This window comes from Myotis myotis, unplaced genomic scaffold (genome assembly GCF_014108235.1).
Source record: "Myotis myotis isolate mMyoMyo1 unplaced genomic scaffold, mMyoMyo1.p scaffold_m19_p_21, whole genome shotgun sequence".
Lineage (NCBI taxonomy): Eukaryota > Metazoa > Chordata > Mammalia > Chiroptera > Vespertilionidae > Myotis > Myotis myotis.
This window is the reverse complement of record NW_023416326.1, coordinates 12,358,222-12,374,086: the sequence shown is the minus strand read 5'-3', so window position 1 is coordinate 12,374,086 and position 15,865 is coordinate 12,358,222. Positions and strand designations below refer to the sequence as shown.

The 15,865-nt window shown below is 41.7% G+C and overlaps 1 protein-coding gene across 3 annotated transcripts in view; it reads left to right on the top strand.

Moving 5' to 3' along the window:
- The window catches only part of AKT3 (AKT serine/threonine kinase 3), a 207,881-nt gene that overhangs the window by 140,580 nt on the left and 51,436 nt on the right, over window positions 1-15,865 (top strand). For 2 of the 3 annotated variants that reach the window (XM_036355095.1, XM_036355094.1), the window contains 4 exons: window positions 2,809-2,956; window positions 6,255-6,386; window positions 12,015-12,080; window positions 13,498-13,566. In XM_036355095.1, the coding sequence (XP_036210988.1) occupies window positions 2,809-2,956; window positions 6,255-6,386; window positions 12,015-12,080; window positions 13,498-13,566 (415 nt within the window). The remainder of the gene's footprint in view (window positions 1-2,808; window positions 2,957-6,254; window positions 6,387-12,014; window positions 12,081-13,497; window positions 13,567-15,865) is intronic. The other variant, XM_036355096.1, reaches the window with a different exon arrangement.

The following is a 15,865-nucleotide window of genomic DNA, read 5'->3' as shown; positions in this document are numbered from 1 at the left end:
ACTAGAAAAGTAAAGTAAATTAAACCTGAGACAAACAGAAAGAAGGAAACAATAGAGAAATCAGGGGGCTTAAAAACAGAAAAATTGTAGAGAATAATCAATTAAACAAAGCTAGTTCTTTGAAACAAAATTAATAAAATGGAAATGTCTTGAAAGGTTTTTAAGGAAAATTTAAAAAAAGAAGGCAGAAGTTAACAATACTAACCCTAGAAAATTGAACAATCTAGTATTAATGAACAAAGTTGAATTAGTAAGCAAAACATTTTTTTTTTCAAAGAAAACTTCAAGTCCAGGTGGCTTCATTGATTAAACATTTAAAGAGATATTACCAATCCTACAAAATCTATTTCAGAAAATAATGGAGAAGAGAACACTTCCTAACTCATTTTATAAGGCAACTGTCACCCTCATTTTAAAAACAACAACAAAGAAAACAGGCAAAACTATCATAAGAAGAGAGACCTATACGCCCAATATACTTGTAAATATAGATGCCAATTTTTTTTTAAAAATATATTTTTACTAGAGGCCTGTAGCACGAAGAGATTCATGCAGTAGGCCTTCCCTTCCCATGGCTGCTGGCACCGGTTTGCCTCTGGCACCCGGGACCCACACCTTCGCTCTGTCCAGGGTCCGGCCAGAGCCGGCCCTGGGGCCATCAGCCTTCGCTCCGCCACTTGGAGCCTATGCATGCAAATTAACTGCCATCTTTGTTGGGTCAATTTGCATACTCTCCTGATTGGCTGGTTAGCATGGCGTAGGTATGGTCAATTTACATGTTTGTCTATTATTAGGTAAGATTGATTTCAGAAAGGAAGGGAGAGGGGAAAGAGTGATAGAAACATCAGTGATGAGAGAGAATCATTGATCGGCCGCCTCCTGCACACCCCCCACCAAGGTTTGAGCCTGCAACCTGAATTGAACCCAGGATCCTTCAGTCCACAGGCTGATGCTCCATCCACTGAGCCAAACCAGCTAGGGCTGGTGCCAAATTTATTAACAGAATTTTGACAAATAGAATTACAAAATATACTTAAAGGATAATACACCATGACCAAATGGAGTTTATCCCAAGAATTCAGTTGCATTAGCATCTATATATATATATATATATATATATATATATATATATATATATATATATATATATATATATGAAAGGCTAATATGCAAAGTGTCCCCATGGGAGTTTGACCAGGAGACCGGGAGTTCTATCACTCACTATGATGTACGCTGACCACCATGGGGCGGCGCAGAATGAAGGAAGGTGCTGGCTGGTAGCCAGCAGCTGGGGAAGGCCCTGGCCAGCAGCCGGAAGTCCCTGATCGACTCTGATCACCAGCCAGGCCTAGGGACCCTACCCATGCATGAATTTTGTGCACTGGGCCTCTAGTCTGAAAATAATCCAACTAAACTTATTAATAGGATAAAGGAGAAAAACTACACAATTATTTCAACAGATGCAGAAAAAATATTTCACAAAAGTCAACATCCCTTTGAAACAAAAAACCTGTTGAATAGAAAGAGAAGGGAACTTATTCAACTTAAGGGTATTTACCAAAAAAATATATCCTACAGCTTATGCAATACTCAGAGGATAAGGCTCCATGCTTTCTCTTTAACACTTAGAACAAAGTAAAATGCCTGCTCCCACCACTTTTATTTTACATTGTATTGATGGTCTGATCTTCTGTATTATAAGGCAAGAAAAAGAAAAAAAAAGCAAACACATTAGGAAAAAGGCAAACACATGTAAAATTGCCCTTACATGTAGACAACATGGTTGCATGTTTACAAAATCCAGAAAAATAAGAGCTCCTGGAACTCAGAAATGAATTTAGTGAGTCTGGAGGTTAAAAGTCAGTGTACAGTAAACAACTGTATTTCTAAATGCTAGCAAAAAAAATAAATTTACAAATCCCTGGACAATAAAGAATACTTAGATAGAACGCCAATTAAAGATGTGCAAGACTTTTTCACAGAAAATTCCAAAACATTGCTCTGGGAAGTTAAAGACCTACAGAAATGCAGAGCTATACCATATTCATGGATTGGAAGGCTTAATTTATTAATATGGCAGTTCCTTCCAAACTGATCTATAGATTTAATGCAATTCCATTGAAAATTCTGATGAACTTTAAGAAAGCAACAAGGTGATTTTAAAACTTTTATGGAAATCAATGACCCTTGATCTGATGAGATAACTATCAAAAAATGAAAGCTTTAAATTAGTGCTCGAGAGACTTACTAATTAAGCTACAACTTATGCCTGCCATTTTTTTTAAAGAAATTTGCCTATGATCTGGGAACAGTGAAAGGTTTTGGCTTTGAAAACCTTTTCTTAGAACTTTTGTTGGACTACAATAAAGATCTTGAGTATGTCAATGATGGCTGTACAGTAGCTAAACAAAACAATAAGTGCAGCAAACTTTTGGGGGTCATCTTTACTTTGTAAGTAAGATGTGTACGGGCAATTAAAATGTAACTTACTTTTAAAGTTCTTTTAACTGAATTTTCTTATAATCCTTTTTTTCATTTTCTTGTTTAACATACCTCCAAATAAATGCTACTACGAGCATTATGCTGTAATTAATTCCTTGGGATTAATTCCACAGTGGAGTAAGCGTGGGAGAATATGTTCATGAGCTTGTGTGTGTGTGTGTGTGTGTGTGTGTGAGTGTGTGTGCGTGCTTGCATGCATGTGTGTGTGTTATCGTGGAGACTTTATTGGTATATATTTCATATAAAAAGGAAATATTTGAATTGGTTACCATCCTCTGTTAATGAGAATTTGCACTTGATCTATAGGGAAGAATGGACGGAAGCTATTCAGGCTGTAGCAGACAGACTCCAGAGGCAAGAGGAGGAGAGGATGAGTTGTTGCAGTCCAACCTCACAAATTGATAATATAGGGGAGGAGGAGATGGATGCTTCTGCAACCCATCATAAAAGAAAGGTAGGAAATAATGACTTGCTCCTCTATTTGGTGCATGCATGAGTATGGAAGAAATATGCTAAAAATGGCAGTTCATAAAAAATGGCAGCCTATTATCTTATACTAGAGGCCCAGTGCACAAATTCATGCATGGATGGAGTCCGGCTGGCCCAGCCCCAATGAGCGCGGATCAGGTTCGGGCCTGTTGGGAGGAGGAGATGGTGGGAGGTTGGCTGGCTGGCCCACCCTGATTGGGGCCTGATCAGGGCCGGGCCAGCTGGGGGGAGGGCCCGTGCACCAATTGGGGTGGTGGGGGCCCAATGGGGGCGGGGATGGCCAGGGGGAGGGGCTGCAGCCAGTTGGCCGGCCCCACCCCCTATTGGGGTTGGGGGGTGATCAGGGGAAGAGCCTGCCTGGGAGAGGGGCTGTGGGCCTATAAGGGTGATGGGGGCCCGTTGGGGGAGGGGCCTGCCAGGGGAGGGGCTGCAGGCAGTTGGTCGGCAGCCCTGCCCCTGATGGAGTGGTGGGGGCCTATCTGGGGTGAGGCCAGCTGAGGGGAGGAGCTGCAGGAGGTTGGCCGGCCAGGCCCACCCCCTATTGGAGTGGGGGGACAATCAGGGGCAGGGCTAGCCTGGGGGAGGGGCTGCAGATCAATGGGGTGGGTCGATCGGGGGTGGGGCTTGCTGGTGGGGAAGGGTCGCAGGGGGGTTGGCCGGCCGCCTTGCCCTCGATCATGGTGAGAGAGGCTGATCAGGAGTGGGGCTGGGGGGAGGTGCCCCGCCCCCCAGTTGGGCTGGTTCGCTGGCCGCAGTGGGTGTCATAGCGACCAGTCATTCTGGTCATTACGGTGTTCTGGTCACTGGCTTTTTATATATATAGATGCCTGGCTACAGTAACTCAAAGCTATGGTTAGTGTTTGGAGAGAGAGAGAAGAGATGGTGGGACCTCTGAGGTCCTGTGATCTATCGCTGCCTGGCCCAGTCGTTGTAGAAATTGACCAGACTAGAGCTTCCCTTCCCTAAGAGAGAGAGCCAGAGGCAGGCGGTGGAGGGGTGAACTTCTGTGTCCTTTTCCGAGTGATTCCTTGTATTCCTCTTCAATTATATATTCATATTTTAACCAAATTTTTGGGCTAGGCAGTCTTTTTCTTAAATGCTAGAATCTATAATGTGATTTGAATACATTTATTAAGCATTTGTTATGTGTGCACATGTACGTCTTAGCCTAAAGCAGCCACACTGATATGTTGGAGATTATGTAAAGGAAAGAGTATTCCTACATAAAATGTTTACCTAACAAATCTTAGAATTGGGTTTTGGGTAATTAATTTCTCTGGGGAGTAACCATGCTCTCATTGTTGAATGAAATCTTATTGTAGCTTTAACACCGTCCAAAAGAGGAAAACATTTTGTAATAGGTTACATTTCGTTTGTAAAGACTAGATAATCACTGTGTCTACCATGCTGAACGTGAGCATTTGGTATCAAAGATACTTTAAAATGTTCGGAAAGTTTGTCAAAATAGATATGAAATCTGTTTCTGATTTTATCACATAAAATTTTTTTTACTAATATCAATTTCCATGCAAATTCCCTTTTTTAAAGATTGACAGAATAACTGGCAGAAGCTGTGAAACTGAGACTTAAGACTGTCATACTTTTGAAAACTCTCCTTGTTCCTGAGATTCGCATCCTTGAGGACTATAGTAATACTTTATAATTACATATTACTTTTCACCGGAGAATGTCATAAAGCGGTTTAAAAATTCTTCTTTGATTTTATCCCTATGTATTCAGTTTCAGCTGATATGACATTAAGTAATAGGATACAGCAAGTATCATTTTCCAGTGATTTTAGATAAAAAAGAAAAAAGCAAGGAGGGCCCAGCCGGCGTGGCTCAGGGGCTGAGCTTTGACTTATGAACCAGGAGCTCACGGTTCGATTCCCAGTTGGGGCACAAACCTGGGTTGTGGGTTTGGTCTCCAGTGTGGGAGTGCAAGAGGCAGCCAGTCAATGATTCTCTCATGGTTGATGTTTCTCTCTCTCTCTCTCTCTCTCTCTCTCTCTCTCTCTCTCTCTCTCTCTCTCTCTCTCTCCCCCCCCCCCTTCTCTCTGAAATCAATAAAAATACTAGTATGTTGGAAAAACAAAACAAAAACCACAAGGAGGGTCCTACTCAAATCAAGCTTTATCCTATTCACGAGAACAATGTTTTTCTTTATTGCATAGAACCAACTACCCAAGTTTAACATCCTAAAACAATCCCCGGGTGTTATTTCTCACACTTTCCCCGTTTGCTTGGGCAATTCTGCTGGCCGCCAACCTATCTCCCAGGCAGCTGCCTTCACCTGCCAGTGGGCTGGGCTGGAAAATGCCAGAACGCCTTCCTCATGTGTCTGGGTTCTGGGTCCCCCTCGCGTGACCTCCCTTCATCCCAGGGCCTCTACATGGCCTTCCTCCCAGCACAAAGCCCGGGCTTCCCACAGCCCGAGCGGACAGGCTGAAGGCTGGGTGTGGACCTGGCAGTGTGGGGCTCTCCGTGTTCACAGCTGGACACAATGCCAGCCCAGGGAGAGGGAAGGTTGACCCCGCCTCCTAATGGGAAAAAGTGACATGTGCATCAGGGAGGAGGGGCAGTAAACATTCTGTATATTTAGCCCCATTTGTTTGGTTTTTAGTTGAATTAATAAATGCACTTTATTATTTCCCAATGCCTCTTGCTGCTTTGCTTTTGAACTAGAGATACCATTGAATGCTTAACACGTCATAACTTGACATTCGGGAAAACTGTCGGGAGCGTACAGTTTTGGAAATGAACACAGGCATTCATTGGTAACATTTTTAGAATTCTTACATGTATTTGCATAAAGGGTATATTGATTGGCTTGTAGTTTTCGGATAATGTTTCTGTCTGGTTTTGGTGTCAGGGTAATGGTTACCTCATAAAATGAATCGGGGAAGTATTCTCTCCTTTTCCATTTTCTGTAGGCGTTTGTACGCCATTGCTGTTATTTCTTCCTTAAATGTTTATACAATTCACCAGCACAGCCATCTGGTCTAGGAGTTTCCTTTGACTAATAATTTGAGTAGCTGAGGAATTCGAGGTTCAAAATTATTGTCTCCAGTATCTGAGGATCGCTTCAGTGGTTTCCAGCATCTATGACTGCTGATGAGGCAGCCAGTGCCATCTGATTCTTACTCATTTCAGAGAGAGAGCGCTTGGTAAAATTTGCTTCTGAGTGGATATTGCAGATGAGTGGAATATTTACAAATAAATTGCACGAAATATTTCATATATTTTTTAATTTGTATTTTTCAGACAATGAATGATTTTGACTATTTGAAACTACTAGGTAAAGGCACTTTTGGGAAAGTTATTTTGGTTCGAGAGAAGGCAAGTGGGAAGTATTATGCTATGAAGATTCTGAAGAAAGAAGTTATTATTGCAAAGGTAACTGGAAGTTTTGTTTACACTGTACACACGTGTGTGTCCTCACGTGTACGCATGGTTAGTGTCGAAATTCCATTCAGTAACCAAAACGTTGGTTGTAGGCTATTGTTAACAACGTCTATTATCTTAATATTTGTAATATTAAAACTTTCAAACATGTATAGTATTATCTAAGTATTATATACTGAAGCTATTTTATTACCTCGAGGAGATAGAAATATTTATCCTGTGTGTGTTTGGGAGGATGTTTTTACTATATATTTGTGACCTCGATCACTAATTGCACTAATGTTGCTTTTTATTTCCCCCCCAACATTCTGAATTTCTTATTGAATAAGAGGGATTAGAATAACAGATGATTTGTACTCATAAATTATACAGCTTATATTTGTTGAATGGAAAAGCAGCCTTAATAAATTTGAAAATACAAGAATAATGAAACTAAAAGCAATAGTTTTTGAAATTTTTTTCAGGAGGCCTAACACCTTCTCATAACTTCATTCACCTCTGCAAATAATGAACGCATTAATGGCGCCAGTTCTCAGGGTTCTAAATCAAATCCCAGTTCCCTCCAAAGGCAAATTTGATCACTTTATAAGTTGGTCCAAGCTGTGTCTTGCTGAATTGGACAACGACACATAGTATTACTGTTACCCGGTGTAGGCGACTTTAGCTTTCCGTTACTTACAGTATTTCCTGTCTGCGGTGAATTGCTCCACCCACTTGGTGAGGTTACGCTCCCGGGTCTTGCACATTTGTTTCAACCTCAGCTTCTTAGCAGTCAGTGCTGGTGTGGGAAAGAACGTTGACCTGGACGCAGACGGGCCTAGGATTGTATCCCCGCTTTGCAAATGACCACCTGATGACCTTTCCCAAGCAGTTTTGGGAGGAGTACCACTCCCTCAGGGACATTTGACAGAATTGGGGGGGCATACATGCTTATCAAGATGACTCGGAAGGAAAAGACTGACTGTGGTCAGGTAGAGGCCAAGCATGCTAACAGCTCACAGCGAGTGGGGCAGCCAGGAGAATCGCAGTTTTTCCATTTGTAAACATTTTATTTGTGGGAAACAGTGTTCCTGGGCAAGAATGTGATGTTGAATAGAATATGTAAAGGATTCAGCTTAACACCTGACATGTATGGCAATTAAACTGGTATTTTCTGTAGGCTCTGCTACTTACTACTAAACGATCCCAAACACATTATTCAATGTTTTGTTGGCTTGGTTTTCTCACCTGGAAAATGAGGGTCCTGATCATGTCCCTTTCATAGGGCTGTTGTCAGGATCCAAGGAATGAATAAAGAAATGGAATAGCACCTGCCATCATTATTGAATACATTTACTTATAGTTTGAATAAAATTAACATTGCATTAAATGAAAATAAATATATTATTGTTACATATTTGCTCTGATGATGATGTTTACCGCCTGCTATGTACCATGCCTGAGTAAATGTCATCTCCATTCTGGTTTTCCTTTCTTACATAAGCCTCTCTTGGATTCTGTCTTATCTCACTAATTAATTATACTTTTCTGAGTAACTGTACGAAGCCGGTATATTTCACAAACAATAGACTATCCCAATTGCTGTAGATCCTCGCTGCTTTCCCCAACAAGTTCATTTATCAGTTTCTTGAAGGAAAATAGGCTTATTCATAGCGAAGTGATTAACAATATGACATTTTCGAGTCTGACAAGACCTGGGGTTTGAATCCTGAGGTGCTCATCTCGGCCTCATCTCAGGAGTGAATGAAGTCCATCTGCCTTATTACTGCGGACATTACGTTGATCACCTGGTAAACTGGTGTCTGCCAGGGTTAGCCATGGTAACGTTCTGATGGTTCCCTTTTTAATTAACAAATCTGTGACTGTGCAAATATCCTTTTTTCCTTCTAAAAAGTTTGTCCACTATTAAACATCTGTCAGTGGATCTCGTCTACTACAAGTATTGCCACGGTCTACCATTGATGGTTTTCTATTTCCCTCATTCTTCATACATTTATTCTTACACTAACTAAAGGTTTGCCAATCTTGTTAATATTTTCAAAGAACCAACTCTTTGTTTTCATTGATTTTCCCTGTTCTCTATTTTATTTATCTGTGCTTAAATCTTTATTATTTTCTTCCTTCTGCTAGCGTTAGGTTTAATTTGTTCTTTTCCTAGTTCCTTAAGTTGTGTAGTTAGTTAGTTGTGGATTTGAGGTCTTTTTCTGTTCCTTTTTTTTTTTTTTAACCCTCATGGGAGGATTTGTCTTTTTTACTTTTTATCATTGACTTTAGAGAGAGGGGGAGAGGAAAGGAGGGGGAGAGAAAGAGAAACATGAATGAGTTGCCTCTCAGACACAACTGGACTGAGGATTGAACCCACAGCCTAAATATGTGTCCTGACTGGGAATCGAACCTGCACCCTTTCCGTGTACAGGGTGATGCTCCAACCAACTGAGCCGCACCTGCCAGAGCTCTTTTTTTTTTTTTTTTTTTTTTAATGTAAGTGTTTAAGGCTATCATTTTCCCCCTTAACACTGCTTTTCCTGAGTCTCGTGAATTTTTTGTTTTTCTTTTCATTCATTATTCAGTATTTTCTACGTTAATTTCCTTCATGATTTCTTCTTTCAACCATTAGTTGTAATTACTAACTTTCTCAGTTTTCCTTCAGTTTTTTACTTCTAACTTTATCCCAGCGTGGTTGGCAAAGGCACTTGGTCTGATGTCTACCTTTTCAATCCATTGAGACGTAATTTGTGGCTTAGCATACGGTGCATCTTTGGGACCTGTCCCACGTGCCTTGGAGAGGACGGCTCGCTCTGTGCAGGGTAGAGTGTTGCACGGGTGTCCGTAGGCCTGGCTGGTTATTGTGTTCAGTCTTCTGTTTCCTTACCATGTCCTGTCTGGCTGGCCAAGCCCATTGAGAGCAGGGGATTGAAGTCTCCAGCTGTTGTTGTGGGACTTAATATTTTCTCTTCAGTTCTGTCCATTTTTATTTTTAAATATATTTTATTGATCTTTTACAGAGAGGAAGGGAGAGAGATAGAGAGTCAGAAACATCGATGAGAGAGAAACATCGATCAGCCGCCTCCTGCACATCCCCCACTGGGGAAGTGCCCACAACCCAGGTACATGCCCCCGACCGGAACCGAACCCGGGACCCTTCAGTCCGCAGGCCGACGCTCTATCCACTGAGCCAAACCGGTTTCGGCTGTCCATTTTTATTTTATATATTTTGATGGTCTGTTATTAAGCACACAAATGTTTATAATTATAATTCTTATTATTTTGAACCTCTTATTAATATACACATAATGTCCCTGTCTTTGTCTCGTAGGACCTGTTTGTTGTTCTGATAACGCGCTAGCTACCCCTGCCCCTGCTCTGCTTTGTTTATCGTTTGCATCCTCTCACTTTCAATATATTTGTTCCTTCAAAGCCTTGCGGTATTCGGTGTGCAGCCCTTCATCTCTTTGGCCAGAGCCAACAGGATGGCCTGACAGATTGAACGTAGGGGAGGAGAGAGAGAAGGAGTTGAGGGTTGTTGCCCGATTTCTTGGCCGAGCAATGGGGAGGATATTCACAGTGACGCGGGTGATGTTTTTATGGGGGAGAAACAAGCTTTTGGGTGGCGGATTAGAAATTAGGATTTGGACGTATTGATTGGATATTTTTGTTAGACACTCCAGTTTAAGTCTATCAAATACCCATCCTGGGATTGAGGGGAAGCAGCCTGGCGGTGAGAAGTCAGCTTTGGAAGACCACTGATTGCCATGTACCCTGTACACCAAGCATGTCAAACTCAAAGGCTAACACAGGCCAAATAAATGAGGCATGTGGCCCGCGGGCCGTGAGTTTGACATGCTTGCTGTACCTGAGCCTTAGTCTGGCTGAGGGCGCCCAGGCCATGAGTCCCCAGGGAGGAGAAGAGGGCTGCGGGCTGGGGGCACTCAGAGGATGAGGGTTCAGAGGTGAGGAACCAGCAAAAAGACCGAGAAAAGGTGACCATGCAAAGGAGGAGAATTAAGAGATTATGACGCCCTGGACACCAGGTTTCCAGGGAAGAGAGTGATCCAGTGTGCCACATATTCTGAATGACTCCCGTTCTGAGTAGGAAGCAAGCTGGCCTTTTGAAAGAGTGAGGTTGAGATGGAGAGAGACGACTTGAGATCAGACAACCTGGGCTCCAGCCCCTGGGCGGCGCTCACAGGGCTGTTGGTGCATCTCAGCGCCTGTGCAAGGTGTGTACCCGGCCTGGGAAAGGTTTGAAACAAACATGTACGGGACGGAAGAGTGACAACGTAGCAGTGAGTCACAGAACCCCCTGAAGATTCAGCTGAGACCGGAGCGGGGATTATAATGTGCCAGTTGGCATGTCTGTGATTCCCCCTTCTGATGTGGAATAGAGGTGAGCATGTGAGGTTGGTTTGTCCCAATACTAGAAACTGGAAGGGGCAGAGGGAAGGACGGGAATGTAGTGAAGGGCAGTGTAGACGAGAGTATGCAGACAGCATGCTCTCCAGTGTAAGCAAGCCTGGCTTCTGAAGCGATTGTGTCACAACTGAAGTCCACGGAGTTCATGTGGCTTTTCATCCAAGTCCCATTTGGAACAGGAGCCTCAAGAACAAAGATTCCAGTCGGGCGGGCATGGCTCGTGGTTGAGCATCAACCAATGAACCAGGAGGTCACAGTTGGATTTCCGGTCAGGGCACATGCCCGGGTTGTGGGCTCCATCTCCAGTAGGGGGCATGCAGGAGGCAGCTGATCAATAATTCTCTCATCATTAATGTTTCTATGTCTCTCTCCCTCTCCTTTTCTCTCTAAAATCAATATATATATATTTTAAAAAGAACAAAGCTTCCAGTAACAACACATGGGAAAGGTGACTACTAGTATGTGTTCATGGAAAACAGAACAACTGTGCGTTCATTTGCTCTATCAAGGTAAAAAAAAAAAACACCTTCATATAAGAGATTAGAAATAGAAATCGAGGAACAGTGAGAAGATAGTTTGGCAACTGAGAGCAAGCGTGTCACCGTGTTACAAAATCTTTTTCCAGCCCTAGACACTTTGGCTCAGTGGGTAGAGTGTCGGCCTGCAGACCGAAGGGTCCCGGGTTCGATTCCAGTCAAGGGCACACACCTCAGTTGCAGGCTCCTCCCCATCCCAGGCCCTGGTCGGGGCTCATGCAGGAGACAACCAATTCACATCACTATTTCTCTCCGTCTTTCTCTCTCTCTCTCTCTTCCACTCTCTAAAAATCAATGGAAAAATATCCTTGGGTGAGGATCAAAATAATAATAAATTAATAAAATATTTTTCCGTCTCTAGGTTTTATCTCTCCTGGGCTCAGAGAAATAGTGACGTTTTTCTGTTGGTGCTCAGAACAGTCATTAAAGCAGTGGTTCTCAACCTGTGGGTCGCGACCCCTTTGGCGGTCGAACGACCCTTTCACAGGGGTCGCCTAAGACCATCCTGCATATCAGATATTTACATGACGATTCATAACAGTAGCAACATAACAGTGATGAAGTAGCAACGAAAATAGTGTTATGGTTGGGTCACAACATGAGGAACTGTATTTAAAGGGCCTGAAGGTTGAGAACCGCTGCATTCAAGGCTTGCCTGTTTTTCTTGCAGGATGAAGTGGCTCACACCCTCACCGAGAGCCGGGTATTGAAGAACACGAGGCATCCCTTCTTGACAGTAAGTGCCAGCGGACACATGTGTCATCGCAGCATTTCAGACGAGAGGGGCTTTGACAGAACTAAGCTAAGAAAAGGAACGTTGTCAATACCCTTCATTTAGGTGCGCCTTTTCCGTGTGGAAAGCTGTAAAGTCAGATTTCTTGGAAATTACCAGAATGTAGGGGTTGAATTTGCACCATCATGCATCTGTAATCCCTCCCATTATGCAGCTACAACTTCTAGGAGATTTTTTTTTTTCCTTCCATGAAGTTCACTACCTTGAATACAAATAACTCGTACAGCCAATACATCCATGCTGGCGTTTTAAGGAGACCCCAGAGAACATGGTGGACTTCAAAAGGGGCCAGCTGAAAAGATTAGCGGTAAATGTAAGGGTTTTACGCTTCTTTGGTTTGTATATAAATATTTACATGGCCAGGCAACGTTGTCTGCACATGTGAAAGGCAGAAATCTTTGCTGCCTTTTTTGTAGAAATTGAGTCTTCTTTTTAGTGATAGAGTACTTCCACTAAATGCTGAACACACGACAGTAAAGGCAGGATCAGTCATGATATTTCTTTACTAGACGAAGTATAAATTGTGACTTAGTTACGAAGCAAACCGATTTTTTTTTTTTAGTCCTGTTCCTTGACTGATTGTAATTGAGGCGTAATTTGCAAAGTTTCTATATAGTTCTGATTTCAGTGAAATACATTAAGATTAAAAGTAACAGCTAGACTGTCCAAAGGAGGAATGATTTTATTCATTGTAAGCTCAGTGGAACAATAGACCATAGGGGTACACATTGTGGCTGAGTTTTCTCTTCAGAGTAACCTTGACTGTATTTAAGAGATTTTAAAGGGTCTTTTAAAGATTTAGGATTGCCTAATGTAGGAATTTTCCCAGGTATCACCAGATATCTGGACTTAATGTTACATTGTTGTGTGTTTTTTGTCTAGTATATTAAGATAGTTCTGCAGTTTTTATAACCTATAAAATTACATGTTATGTACCCTGTGTGCAAAAAGTTATGTTGTAATGATTAGATTCCCAAATATAACGACTATAACTGTCTTAGCCCTCCACTAGAGTAATTTGTCGGCCTCGCTCTGAGATCTCATGGATAAGAGCTTTGGGAGCCCACACAGTGTGAAATGGGTGGCGCACTCGGTTGAGAGGTGCGCCTCACAATTTCTAAGTTAATCTTTACTTAAAGTGTTAATTTTCCCCTAGCGGTACCCACTGCTGAGCTAAACATCAATTGTCTTACGTTTCCCGTAAACTCTACCTTAAGCCCTCTTGAGGGTAAATAGACTGGTGAGGAATGCTAACAGTTCATTTCATCATACTGCTTACTGTTTCTGAGTGTTCTGTTTTGGTGCCATTATAACAATGTAGGATTATAATATAACATTTTTTTTCTTTTTTCATTTCAAGTCCTTGAAATATTCCTTCCAGACAAAAGACCGTTTGTGTTTTGTGATGGAATATGTCAATGGGGGCGAGGTGAGTGACCGGTAAACCCAGCACCTGCATTTGCATGGTAATTCTGCCAGCCGTTTTATAAAGTTATTAAAATATAAGTTGTAATATGACAGCTCTCTGCTTCGCGGGAGGGCTTTGGGTAGCTCTTTCTACTATTCAACAGATGGGAGCAGAGTAATTCCTACTGAAATGTAATGATTGTTTATTTTTAAATAACTTCTTTCATATATTGGCAAATGTAATCATATCCTACTTTTTCCTGTATTTTTCAAGTGTAAAAAAAATTTATCCAAAGTAAAATCATGAAATCATTTAATTGTGAAAATTAGAAATGTAGGATTTATGACGCTTTACGAAGTTCTTAAGTTTTTGTGAAAATTGGAACGCACCCTTTTACTCATTGTAAACTCAGGGGAGCAATAGACTATAAGACTCATTGTGACTAAGTTTTCCCTTTTTCTGCATCGTAGTCAGAGTAACCGTGACTGTATTTAAGAGAGATTTTAAGGGGCCTTGCAGTTTTAAAGAGGAATCCAATTAGTAGTATATTTCACCTATTGCTTTAGTCCTCATCCTTTCTCCTCCCTATTTTGATCAAAATCGATGTGAGGGCAAAATATAATTTACTGAAATATTATTGGACATCTTTTACATTGTGGGCTTTCTGGAGTAAATTTAAACTTAATAAGTAGGGACTTGTATCTCACTGACCTTAAAAGTCTTATTTTCCAAAATAAATTAAATATCCCGTGTAGAATATTTTCTCCTGTAAATCATTGTAGGAATGAGTTCATGGCAAAAATTCGCTTCTCCATTTGGTGAGCACATTTGCGGTGCCTAGGCAAGTGTGAGTTTATCATAACGGTTTAAGACACTGTCCTTTCTACGAAGGAGTTCATCATTTATCTTATAAGTATGTTACAAATTAGAAGATAGAGTGAAAGACCTCAGTGCAAATAAATCCATAAGAGAAAATGCTTTGTGGGTGACCTCATGTTTAGGGGAGGCCTTGAGTGAGGTCTCGGCGGGGGAGCTGATTGAAGAAGCTATTCCAGGCCCAGGGGATGATCTAGCAGGATCTCTGGTTGGTGAGCGCAGTGCAAGAACTTGAGCAGTGAGATCATCAGAGCCCAGCTTTCCGAACGGGGCCCTTGCAGTCAGATGCTCTCTGAGAACATACACAGAAGATGGGTGCCACGGAATTGTATGGGATTGATGTCTTAACAGCCAGTTAACTGAGCGTGGATAGAAAGACAAATAGCAGCACTGGTTTTTGGTTGCAATCAGGGAGAATTAATTAATAGAGTGAACTTATGAAGAATGTATTGAGGGTAAGATTATAAACTTCGTTTTGAAAAGGTTGGATGGATGGATGGATGGATGGATGGACGGATGGATGGATGGATGGATGGGTGGATGGATGGGTGGATGGGTGGATGGATGGATGGATGGATGGATGGATGGATGGATGGATGGGTGGATGAATGAGTAGATGACCAGGGGGGAGAACAATACAGGGAAAACTATAAACTGCAGCGAAATCTCAGAGAAACACTCTTGAATTAGAGAGATCTCCTTACACTGTTTCATGTATTTGCATCTGTTATAATAATGATCACACTGAATATCTCTTCCTAGAGGGAGCTAGCTAGCTGGCACTTGTACTTTTATTATACACCTGGAGTACTTCTGAGATTAATTAATTAAAGATTATTGGAAAAACTTTACACACAAAAGCATATTTTCAGACTAGCCAAATGGTTTTCTTTAGCATTGACACTCCTATAGTATTTCTATTGTTTGGCATTTCTTCTCTTTTTTCAGAATTTCTGTTTTGGGAATCTATAATGATAAAAGGGTAATATGCTAATTAGACCAGACATCATCCTTGGCATCATTCTGGACATCCTTCCAGATGAAGCCAGGGCCGGAGGGAAGCAGCCCGGGTCCCGGGCGCCTGCCGGCGGCCAGAGGAGGGAAGCCCGGGTCCCGGGTGCCAGAGGGAAGCTGGTGCTGGCAGTCGAGCGGAGGAAGGCCTACTCTTGCATGAATTTTTGTGCATTGGGCCTCTAGTATATTATAAAAGACTAAATTATTTAATGTATTGAAGCAGGTGAACTGATTCTGTATGTGATATATCATTTTAAAGTACATGGATAGTATAGAATTGCCATATATATATATATATACACACACACACACACACACATACATTTTACTTATGTTTGTATAATTTTAGTAAAAATAAGCATTTTTTAGATACATTTTTATTGATTTCAGAGAGGAAGGGAGGAGAGAGAGATGGAAACATCAATGATGA